Genomic DNA, 12,240 nt, shown 5'->3' on the forward strand with positions numbered 1-12,240 from the left:
ACAGCACGCAGGATCGACCAAAAGCATTTTTCTTCTCCTTTTTTTTTTACAAACAAGCTAAAACAGAAGCCGTCTGTCTGTAGTCTGTTTATCTTAGTTTGTTTTTGTAAAGACCAAGCAGACAGGAGGACTGGAGGAATGACTGATACTATCTAATGTCTGTGTTCTTCACTATTTATAAATTTCACTCAGAAATGATATCTATTTTATTGACATGTTGGATTTGTTTCCAGTGAGATATTAATGACTTTATAAAGTGACTTTGCTGTTGTAATCATAACTGTCGCTGCTCTAGAAACAATATTTAGTTATATAGAAATCAAAATTAACTTTATTTAAATGTATTTGTTTTTTTTTTATAAAAGTCCTTGCAGTATAATAAAATCCTAAAGATATCTATCCTGAAGGCCACCGTAGTTCTCCTACATGCTTGGAAATGGAGGGGTGAGCTCATGTTGTTGCTTGCTATCTTCAACGTCACCACTAGATGCCACTACAACTTACACACTGTTCCTTTAACAACTCATGTGCACGAGGCAAGGAAGCCACTACATTTTAAAAGAGTCACAAGCCAAATGAGGAGGTGAACAGTCAAAATGATTCTCAAATTATTTGGAAAGTGGATTTTCATCAAATGAACAGTAATCCCTAAATAATAATTGAATAAATCCATCATTTATCACCATTCTTAAGAGTGTAAGTGCTTAATTAAGAAAATCAACCTGTGCATCACTAGTGGCACCAAACAAGGAGTGGTGAAGATTAGCGTTTAGCTACATTTACTTGCAATATGTATGTATATTTCACATTGTACCTATTAAATGAATACAAATGTTAAATAAAACAGTAAAACAAACATTGTTAATAATAAAATAAGCTGAAGTATCAGAAGAGAACCAAACACAAAACAATAACAGAATGAAGGACATACAAAAAAAACAACATCATCATATTTAGATATTTTCTCATTGTGTAAAAGCAAATATTTTGATTCTAAGAGTTGTCATCACCAAGAGAACTGCAAACACATGAACAACGTCCCCCTGTTTAACAAAGATAAACCAGAGGTTCAATGCATTTAGGTCTGTATTTCATTTTGACGTCACACGCTCTAAAATATCACAATAGGCCATACAAAGGCAAGGCAGGGGCCGAGCGCAGAGTGATAGAATAACCGAACTTCCTTTGGGACCCACAGCCTGCCCCGTCTGACCCTGAAGAGAATAAAAAGAGCTCAGTAGCAAAGTTCACTCTCATGAGGAAAAGTTTCAGATACATTCTGATACATTCATTATCTAAACACTCCAGCAGGATTTTTCCATTGCTCTACGAGTCTGGGCACCACTCTTTCCCTCGGTTCTTCTCAATAACAGATAACATATTGTATAATATTGTACAGTCTACTTTTAAGCATGGATGGAATATTGTACTCAAGTAAAAGTGCTGTTTCTTTAAAGATATTTTACTCAAGTAAAAGTATCATTAACTAAATGTACTTAGATAAAAGTATAAAGTAGGTCAGTTAAAATGTAGTCTGGGTAAACAATACTGAGTTACATTTTTAAAAGTTGAAATTAAAGAACACCTTTAGCCTACAAAATAAATTGCATTAAATATCAATAGTGGACCAACATGAGCTGATGAATTAACCAAAATGAGAACAAAACCGAAACGGATAAGCCAAATTTACCAGTAATAAATAAAAAGTCTATGTACACTACAGCTGCAACAAGCAATAAGCAACGACCACATAGTCTGATGCTTTTTATAATTCACTGTACACCAGCAGCATCGCCAAATCATGTCACGGTGTAAAGTGGAGAAGGGTCCGGCTGAGACCCTTTAGCTCATCACACTGCAGCTATCGCGTATTAACCCATCACCTGAACCCTAACCCCACTGTAGACAAAAGGGGCGTGGCTCAGCCTTCATATTGATCTCAATACACTGTCCCAAAATCTGTCCACAGACAGATATATAAACACTGGCAAAGTACTGAAAAGTGCTTCTGTGGTTGCTACCGCTACAGTTGGTGTGATACGAAGGGAATTGATGACCCACCCAACACAGAAAGCCAGGGGCACACACACACGCACACACACACACACACACGCACACACACGTAAGGTAAAAACGAAACCAGCCACACACTGTCGCGGCAGGTAAACGTCACCAAAGCAATAATACAGAGATGCACATAACCTCCACATCAGCTGCAGACACACATATTACAACTGCATAGTCATCACACACACACACCGCTTCCTGTACTCACCTGTTAGCATGTCATTCTGTGCGTCCTATGCGAAGTCCTCCACCATCAGCTCCGATCATTGTGTATATGATCTGTCCACTCTTTCTCTATGTTCAATGGTTTTAATGTTTGAGCTGAATGACGCTCTGCAGTCACATCACAAACAGCAGAAAGTCCTTACACAACTAAAGGAAGGTTTAAGTTCTTTAGTGAGAAAATTCACCGTGAGCATTTTAGCATTTAGTAGCCAGTCACAGTACACCTGCTGATGACTGCCATCAAACACAATTAACTTGCATTTCTTCCGGAGTGTTGTACGTGAAGTCGTAAATGGGATACGTTTGCCTTCATGGCTTTCTGCCAGAGACCTCTTAGGTTTAGGCAAGTAACTAACTTGGTTAGGTCTAGGAAAAGCTCACATTTGGGGGTAAAATAAACCGTTACAGTAGGCTACTATGACACCTTCTCTGCGCACGCACCAGTAAAACGAAACACACATGCTTGTGTTAAATCGTGCACCAGCTAGACACCGTTTCGGCAAATGCAGACCAGATTGTACTGCGCATGTGTAAGGCCTACAAAATAAAATCATATATTTTTTAAAATACGACTTTGTTACAATAATGAGAGTAAATGTATTTGCTTTTAAGACAAATGTTTACACATTTCTCTCTTTAAAGTGTTATTCTCCTTTTGCGTTATTGTCTCAATCTGAACTGAACTCAGTGGTGGAGATGATGACATGGCTTGAAATGGTCCTCCTGAAGGCTTTTCTGGGTGGGGATGTTGTGAACTGGAGCCACCTTAACCCTCTTGTTTGAGTGACATTTGGGAAAACGAAGCACAGCCTGCACTGACAGTCCAGGTCAGATAATGACATTGGGCCTGGAAACATGATCAATGCAGCACTTACCAACCTGGAGTCACACCAATGTGACAGAGTGCTCTGCTGCCGCAGGCCCTCTCAACCTGAGAGTTATTTTACCTAAATATTGTTATCACTCACAGCACCTTGATATTTTCTTTTCAATCTTTCACTTTCTTTTTCCCATTATCTCATTTTTCAAACAAAACAAAACACCTTCATCCTGCAGAGGCACAGGTGATCATGGGTAATGACATAATCTCTTGTGCTGGTCTGCAGTGATGCAGAGATAGAAGAAGACATTTCAGTCAAGTCCCTACACAAGCAATTTCTGCTGATTATGAAAGCTCTTGGGAAGGAATTTGGAGTGAGCCTTTAACATTATTAGCAGCTTTGCTCATGTGTTAATGTCTTTTTTTTCTGCATGTTTCTTCCTTTATTATCCCCTACATGTGTGAAACTATTGCCCCTTTTTTGTATGGGTTTAGTATATTATGACAAGACGATTTGATTATGCAAACAGCTTGACAATTATGTGCCTCTCAGCATGTAAAAATTCTACAATGAATAATTTAGTTTTAATGATAATGAATTGCAAATCCAACAATTTATTGAAAGTTTTATAAAACTACAAATCCCAAGCTTGGGGCCGTAGGCTGGATCTTAGAAATAGTGAAGACATAATGTTCCCCTAACACAAACCCAAACCCTCTCAGAAAACTCTAACCAGACTCCAAAAAGAAAGCGTAAATATTTTGTTTTAAACCCAGGAATACACAATTTAGGCATGAAAATACGGACTCCTTTATTTGTTTCTTTTCTTGTGGTGCAAAGGATCCTCTACACTGGCCGTGGAGATTATCTGGACAGACACTAGTAACGGACATGAGGCAGAGATGCTCCCAGCATGCAATAGTCATCATTCAACAAAGGTTTACATAGTATTTGGAAGAGGTTCAATATCTGCTTTTCAATCTGTATAACTGTCATGGAAACATATGATCACAGAGAGCAAACATTCCTCAGCTGTTACGTCGTCTCACCTGCCTCGCCTTCCGGCCCGCCACGTTTTTCTGTTTTGATCTAAGAGATCTAATGAGCATGAATCAAGTGCAATTACCACATAGCCATCTGCAGACAATGACGAATAACACTTTTGCTTGAATGATTTGACTCAATTATGTCAGGTTATAGCCTGGCTGTACGGTATCAAAACATCAATTTGGCACAATTTTCTCTCCCTTCAATTCCATCTTTGGGCTGTGACAGCTGGATTTGGCCCCATCTTTGGCCCGTCATACATCCTCTGCATTAGGCTTGTCACCGTCTAGACAGACTACATTATCCCACACTGTCTGTTTTTATTATGAGAGTATAGCATTTAAATACAATTTATTTCTCCAATTATCATCAGCATTTTGAGGATGGTCTAATATGGCTAATATGCAATGGTCTTACATCATAATACCTGTTATGAGTCTAGTCAGTCAGGGACAGTATTACATTTCAACATCTACAACCTGCAACTTTAACCATTACATGACAAGACCAAAGGCAATTCAATTAAAGAGACAACACAACATGGTTATATTATCATGACTTCAGGGTGTCCACGCCGGATATTCTTGTCCCTCCTCATGGGGAATATCAGGGTCTGGACGTCCTATGCTGGAATGTGGATCAAAAGGATCCAACATCCTCCACCATCCTGGAATGTTTGGAATGAAATGAGTATTTGAGCCAGGATGAATAATAATATGTGTAGGAATCTGTAGGGAGTTACAAGAAGTAGTGGGGGAGGGGGGTAAACACATGTATGATGTTCAAGCACTGAAGCGTTTGCAGCCTATCATCCTGAACTGGTGAGAGGCTGCAGAAGACACAGTGCCCTTTGGACATGATGGGGAAAGAAAACAATAATCTATGACTGACCTTTTTGCTCATGAAGCGCAGGTGTTCTTGTGAGATTGAACAAAATTTACAAGAGAACATTTAGTCATCTGAGGCAAATGTAAAGCAAGGGGTTGGTAAAAAAAAGCTCCTGAAGATAAATCTGTGCTTCACTTCAGGCAGCTAAGATAAAAAAAGTACACATTAGCCAAAACTGACTGAGAATTGATGTAAGAAAAAGGAGAGGCTGTGAGACAGCGGGGCTGATAGAGTGGACAAATGCTTAATAATTAGAGGAATTAGCACATGAATAAAGCATTAATAGCCTGTAACAAAATAATCTCAAATCAAGCTCCTCTTACTCGAATCGTCTTGTGAACTGTTCAAACTTTTCTGAGCACATCAATAGTTGGACCTCTCATGTTGGTGCTTTCGACTGTGTCATCATCCAGAACAAGGAAGCCAGTTGACCTTGAGTTGATATTGTTTTGTCAACAATTGTTTCTTGAACAAAATGTGATATCCTTATAGCTGAGCAGCTTATGTCCTAATTACAAGGGGTAACAAGGGTTTTTATTTCTCATTGTACGACAAGGTTGCACAACAGAATTTAGACTGTAGTCCCAATGTGCGATAGGAAAGAAAACAAACAACAACAAAAAACACTATATTATGTAATGGAGGGTGGAGGATGAGTCGAGGAGTCTCACAGCAAGAGGAAAGAAGCTGTATTGAGGTCTGGTGGTGCATCTGCTGATACAGCAACAGGGTGACCAGGTTGTGTTTGGGTGGGTTTTGTCTTTTATATATATCAACTAATCACCACCTTGGCAGGATATCTAACTCACATTATGACACAATCCCTGCTGTGTGAGAATTGGAAAGCGTGAGGAAAAAAACAACAACAACAAACCAGAAACACTGCAGCTAGTAAAAGCAGTGAGTTTCTAAAGCAGGACAAGGTCGCTCTCTGGTGGCTGTGAAGACACGTGCGCTTTGACTGTTTGCGGCCAAAAGCGTCCGTTGTCTAAGCAACAAGTACACGAATCTTCTGAGATAGGAGGAGAAGAAAGGCCACCACTCCGCCAGCATTCTCGTGGCACCGGCACAAATCGTCCAGACAAGACGCTGATTGGCTGTTAGTGAGCACACCTGCTGCTGATTGGCCTGTGAACGCCTACAACTGTCTGCGTATTTGCGACCACGAGTGAGTCTTCACTGTTTTTTTTTATGGGGTTAACAGAGACAGAGTTAAAACATGGCAGGCGAAAAGTGGGCGTTTGAGCAAACGTTTTCTTTTAATCATCTTCCCTCCAAGAAGCTGTCCTTCCTACAGGACCGAGACGTTTTAAAACTCTTAATGAAATGGTGAAGTATTTTTTAAAATCCATGAAAACTTTACAAGTTCTCTCCTTCCTCAGTCAGTTCAGTAACTGCAGCTGTGGTGTAGGTCTGTTAGCTCCTGGCTGTATGATTGTGTAAGAGATGTGTGTGATAATTTCAGGTCTATGCTGGGGAGGATTTCAGCTCAGTCTTACAGCTTTGACCAGTGCTTCTACCCATACAACAGTGAAACGTTTGCACTGGTAAGACCCTTCATGATTATACAGCATGACCACTGACTGACAGTGATGCTGATCTTTCCTGTTGTGATTGATGTGTTTAACCATGTTTCTTACATGAGGAATTTGATGTTGAATCAATTACCGGTTGTCTGTCCTGATAAAGAGTCTTTGTGTGTTCAATCATTGTTGAATGCCTTTGATGTCACTCTGTATTATGCAGTGTTTCTTTAGAGATCCCAAGGTGGTATCCAGTCTGAGAAAGATGGAGGCCGGAGACTGGGTGCCTCTTGGTATGTCATGACCTCCAGAAAGCCTTTCATTACTGATAGTAGGAAATGGATCTCATCTGCTGGACAATATTTGCCGTCAAATCTCTGTGGAATGTTTTTGACTTGTGTGTGTGTGTGTGTGTGTGTGTGTGTGTGTGTGTGTGTGTGTGTGTGTGTGTGTGTGTGTGTGTATCTGTTGTGTAGACAAGCCCGTGGTGTCTGTTGACGTGGAGCCGGTGCGGTGCACTAAAGTCTCCATGGAGCTGTTTGACCCAATCTACTCTTGTGGGATCGTGAGGCCCTCTGGACATGTAGTTAAATGCTTTCATGATGTCTACCCCGACTATGATGAACTCAGACAGGTCACTCTCTCTTTGCTCATCCACTCGTCTGGCTGTCTGTCTCTATCTTTGTTTGACATGGAGTCAGTCCAAGTCTCCCTCTGCTCTCCTAGATGTTGCAGGAGGAGGACTCTGAGCACCACTATGTGGTTGGGAAGGAGGAGCGAGGAGAGTTTCTGTTTCGACTCTTTAAGCACGTGTGTGTCGGGGGAGAGCTCTGTCAGTACGAAGACACCATCGAGCCTTACATCAGCACCACGAAGCACATCTACAAAGACCTGATCAGGTGGGCTGACTCTTACCATGCATTTGCTGCCACACGTGAATCCATTCTGTCCAGCAATATAAACACTTTTAACAATTATTGATCAGGTTATTAGATACGTCACAATCTAATAATAACATTATAATTGTGCCCTTTACTACGCAGTGTTCAGAAGAATCCAGAGACTAAAAAGATCAACGTTGTCTCCACAGTCTTCAAAGTCTGTGCTTATGTAAGTGACTGGTTGAATGCCTGTTTGTGCCACCTGCATTTCATACAAATGCACAAATGTAATTGGATTAAATTGGACTGCACATTTCACAGCTGTCCTTTACACACAAAAGAGGCTTACTTGAAGTGTCCTCATTATTTACACACATATAATGTATTAATCATCTGTAGGATGAGTCTGGACCATGTTATCCCCAAAGACGAGAGGAGGAGCAGACGTTTGCCTATGTGATTGTCGACCCCTTCAAACGACACATGACTTTGTTCTACCACTGCTACGGTGTAGGAAACTTCACATTGTGATAGAGAAGAACTGGAAGTCGAGTTTTTTAGTTTTCTTCTGAACATGGGCATGTACAAACAAGTGAGCTCAGACTGGGAGCCGTATCCAGAAACTAGCTGGACACAATGAATTCCCAGTTTGAGTTACAAAAGAGAATGATTCATTATTTTGTTCTATTTAAATATATGTCAATAAAAGGCTTTTAAACAGCCTTAAAATGACTCTATGCCTGTCTTTACATGATGTTGAGCCTTTTGTTGGTTCTCCCATTGTGTACTAGAACAGCTAACATCCTGCTCAAACTAAATGTTAGAATACTCAACATGTCAATAAAACAGTTGAACATAAGGTCATGATTGTGGTTCATTTTTCACTTTTGAATTATGATTTAGAACATATTTAATTATACCCCAATTTCAATAAATGGGTTAACCCCTTGCATATCAACTATTTTCCATGCTCTTTTCATTATTTTATGAACATAAATTCCTTGGGTATGTCCAAATATTATAAATTTCAACGCCTACAATAGCAATAGAAGCCTATCACTTTAAATGTCAATCATTACACGGTACGACTTACTGAATTGTAAGTCGCTTTGTATAAGAGCCTCTGCTAAATGACTGTAATGTAATCTAATTTGTGTGTCACGGCCGCTCATAATTAATGTTATTAACTACATCTGTGTTTACCCTGCAATGAAATGTCAAAAATGGCTGCTGTGAAAAGGGCCTATTGATTCATTGGAATAGTTTAGACAAAAAGAGGCCAAAGTCAATGTACAGTCAAAAGAACTTTATTGAAACAAATAAATTAATAAGTTAGTCAAGTGAGCTAATTTTATTCTCAGCAGATACTCATTTTTGTATCTCTTTAAAAGATCAAATAGAGGTGTGCATTTGATTAGAAAATAACATAAGCGCCATATTTCATCAACCAGTAGCTACATCAATTGGAATCGGAAGACTTTGTTGGCTTTAGCATTTTTCTTATTGCTTTGATCAGTTTCATTTAAACAACAGTTCCAATACCTAAGAGCAGTTAAAGGGCAACGAGCTGGAATGTCAAATGGCAGCAAGTCAGTGAATGATGGATGGTCGGGAGTCGTGAAGGAGAACAGGGTGAAAAAGAGAACGTGCAGATTGAGTCATGCATAGCATTCAGTCAGTTAGACAATCAGTTACTGTTTCTCATACTTGGGTTTCTAGACTAGCGCCCCCTAGTGGCCTCAGAGGTAGTTGTGTGGAAGCCATACTTCTCTACGTGACATGCTTATGACAGGACACATGCCTGCAGAGTTTCCTGTGACGATACGAATGTCCATGCCTCCAGATCTGACTGGTTTTAAAATACAGTAAGGGTGTCGATCGAGGTCCGGGCAGAGTTACAATGATATGCTGAGCGTACGGTAAAATTCCCAGAATATATCAAAAGTTGCAGCAGTCATGAAAAACTAATACCCTAAAAATTACATATTCAGAACAATGTTGATGGTGTTTCTTTAGTTAGATCAAGCTTTTGAGAAAAAAAGAGCATTGCTATTCTTATGTGATACGCCTATGAAACACTTCTTTAAAGCAGCATTAATATTTAAGTTTGAGACAGAAAGCTGCACCGTATCAGTTACAGAACGAGGACATAGAAGGCACAGGTCATTTCCTTTCATGTCTTTACTCAAGACTTCACAGGAGACATCCTTAAGTTTTTCTTTTCTTCTAATACCGGGGCCACTACTAACAACAACATGCAATACAGTGGTCTCACATTGGTGAAGCTCAACATTCTATAGGTGACAATGAAGTGACAGCACTGTTCAGCCTAATAATGCCTCTAATAAGTCTGCTATAGTTTAGAATGAAGCTTATCTATGAAATGAATGCAAAGAAGGATGTTCCATTTAATTCCTGATGGCATAAATAGATCTAAATAGAGCGACCAATGAAGTACATTCACTGTTTGAAGTTGAAAAATGGAGCACCTGAGTCAACTGGTTTGACTGGAACAAATGAATGAATCACTTGCAGGGACGGAAGAACTGTTCTCACTGGCCGAATACAGTATTGTGAATGTTTTCTTAGTTGAAGCTGGCAGCAATTATCTGATGACGTTAAAAATATATACATAATGAGCTCTGCGAGTGGTGAGCGTGAACCTGATCAGCTGTGTGTAGTTACAGTTGTGTCATCCATGATTCGATTTGACATAAATGCTACATGTATTTAAAGATTGTATCTAACTGAATTAAATATATTAACTTAAATCATACATTCACTTTAAGAACCAAAATCCTAAAAAAAAAAAAAAAAACAGCATTCTGCCATTATGGGTTACAAAAAAATCGAGTGCTTTAACATAATTACAGTAATCAAATCAAAACACAAAGATAAAGATAAAAAGACTGTGCCAAAGTATTTAAGTAAAGGAATCGCTTTCATTTTGAATGTGTGTATGTATGTGCATTTGTGCACACTCCAGTTTTGTCCATAAGCACAGAGCGTTAACTGTGCATCAAACATCTCCAACAAAGAACCAGAAAAGACAGAAGAGAGTAAAGTGGACATTCAATGACAGTCAGTAACACCTGTAGGTGCCAAACCTGCACCCTATGCTTGTAGGGAAGCTGTGAGGCTGGAACCATTTCCTAAGACACGTGCATTCATGAGGAAAACGGCCTGGAATTCATGCTGGACACCTCACAGGTTGTTTAAAACTGGCCAAAAAGTTTCTACATCATCTCCACAGCTGCTGCGAGATCACATGCATTCTGGTGACGGTGAGAGTGAGAACTATCCTGTATAAGAGAGGCGGACCAGCTGACATGGTAAACCAAATCTAAATGTGAGTGATGAGGAGCAATGCAGAAACATGTGACATGAATGCCTAAATTGGGGATCAGTGAGGTTTTATCTACAGTAACATGCATATCTGGTGGGGGGGGGGGGGGGGGGGGCTGCAAGACAGAGAGGTTTAAAGTGGGCATTAGGTTCCTGAAATACTCAGAGAGATACAGTAACCTTTAAAACATTTCATGGGATTTTGAAGGCTCTATCAAATCCTTAAATAAGTCGGGGCATTCCTTACTTAAATGCCAGCCAGACAGGGAATAATGTCTTTGGGGGTATTTTTTGCAAGTGGGCTTGTTGGAGACAGAACTTCTGAGAGAGGGAATGAAGATGAAAACAAACAACAATGTACACTCCACATCAGTCACTCCAATGCATTCTTCCAGCTCAGTTTTCACGTGACAAGTTTGGGAAATTAAAGCACGATTTACACATTTAAAACTTGTTTGGGGTGAAGGTGTACCGTGAAGGTTTGGTGTCAGCCCAGTCTACCCGTTCAGGTCCGAGGGAGCAGATTATTTCTGTGTCAGCGGCCCCATCGATCATTTGTCTGGTGGTGTGAAATTTGCAGGTGGGACCCATTACATTCATCACAGCCATCCTAAGGTACTGGACAAATGACTGGCATGGCAGCACTGTTAATGACGACTGAGTCAGCAGACTCTCATTCATTTGATTCGGGCAGCCAAGAAAAAAAACTAAATGATGAGGGGGAAAAAAAAGACAAGATTTCTCCAAAGATTTACAAAAGCCTAAAGTCTGATTATCTACAGTTGACGCTTTAAAGGAGGCATAGACATATAGCATGAACTGAATGGGTGAAAGTGGTTCAGTAGTCATGTGCCCTCTCTTCATCTTCCTTCTCATCTAGTGGGTTGAGAGGTGTGTGCGGTGAGCAGCTTTGGCTGAGGCTCCTTGTCAGGTGGAGCCATCTGATGGCCTCTGTTTCTATCAGCTCTGGAAACACATCCACTTCGGGAAAAAGAGTAGAGGGTGCCAATTTGAGATGGAAGGGTAAAAATCGTCCCGGACAGATATGAAATGATTGATGACATTAATGCCCGGATGCTCCGAGTGAGGACTCAGCCGCAGGAAGACGTACTGTAAAGGGTTTTGTGTCTTTGTTCGAACAGCCCTGGGAGACTGCTCAGCTCACTGTCATTCCAAGTTGCCGCTCTCAGAGATGTTGAGAGTGTTGGCGGAGGGGAAGAGGTCTCTTTGGTCCGTGGGGCTGTGGTAGTCAGACGTCAGGTCGGGGTCCAGGAGGGAGGACAGGGTGAAGTGGGACGAGCCTTTCTTTAGGCACTGGGAGTAGAAGCTGAGCAGGAGGTCCAACTTGTTCTCTATAGACTGTACCTGAACAAACACACACATAAACGTGTCAAGCTTCTTTGCTACTCTAGTTTATTTTTATCGTGTCGACTGTCTCACTGA

At 40.4% G+C, this 12,240-nt stretch overlaps 2 protein-coding genes across 2 annotated transcripts in view; one reads left to right on the top strand and one right to left on the bottom strand.

The window, feature by feature from the left end:
• Positions 1-6,265: 6,265 nt before the first annotated feature.
• cfap300 (cilia and flagella associated protein 300) lies at positions 6,266-8,254 on the top strand. The gene is made up of 7 exons (XM_068728586.1): positions 6,266-6,377; positions 6,514-6,595; positions 6,795-6,864; positions 7,048-7,205; positions 7,298-7,470; positions 7,615-7,681; positions 7,852-8,254. Exons 1-7 carry the CDS (start codon positions 6,268-6,270, stop codon positions 7,981-7,983), a joined length of 792 nt encoding a protein of 263 aa, XP_068584687.1. The 5' UTR covers positions 6,266-6,267; the 3' UTR covers positions 7,984-8,254.
• Positions 8,255-10,966: 2,712 nt separating this feature from the next.
• LOC137886187 (potassium voltage-gated channel subfamily KQT member 4) overlaps positions 10,967-12,240 on the bottom strand; it is a 44,144-nt gene continuing 42,870 nt past the window's right edge. Inside the window, exon 15 of the mRNA XM_068728512.1 lies at positions 10,967-12,162. Coding sequence (XP_068584613.1) covers positions 11,965-12,162 — 198 coding nt within the window. The 3' untranslated portion in view covers positions 10,967-11,964. The remainder of the gene's footprint in view (positions 12,163-12,240) is intronic.

This window comes from Cebidichthys violaceus, unplaced genomic scaffold, assembly GCF_023349555.1.
Source record: "Cebidichthys violaceus isolate CVI_PGR_0920_01 unplaced genomic scaffold, fCebVio1.0.p SCAF_42, whole genome shotgun sequence".
Lineage (NCBI taxonomy): Eukaryota > Metazoa > Chordata > Actinopteri > Perciformes > Stichaeidae > Cebidichthys > Cebidichthys violaceus.

Coding starts and splice junctions, on each gene's coding strand:
- cfap300 (XM_068728586.1), top strand. CDS start 6,268: ATGGCAGGCGAAAAGTGGGCGTTTGAGCAAACGTTTTCTTTTAATCAT. Junction 7,471..7,614: donor ATCTACAAAGACCTGATCAG/GTGGGCTGACTC, acceptor TTTACTACGCAG/TGTTCAGAAGAATCCAGAGA. Junction 7,682..7,851: donor TCTTCAAAGTCTGTGCTTAT/GTAAGTGACTGG, acceptor AATCATCTGTAG/GATGAGTCTGGACCATGTTA.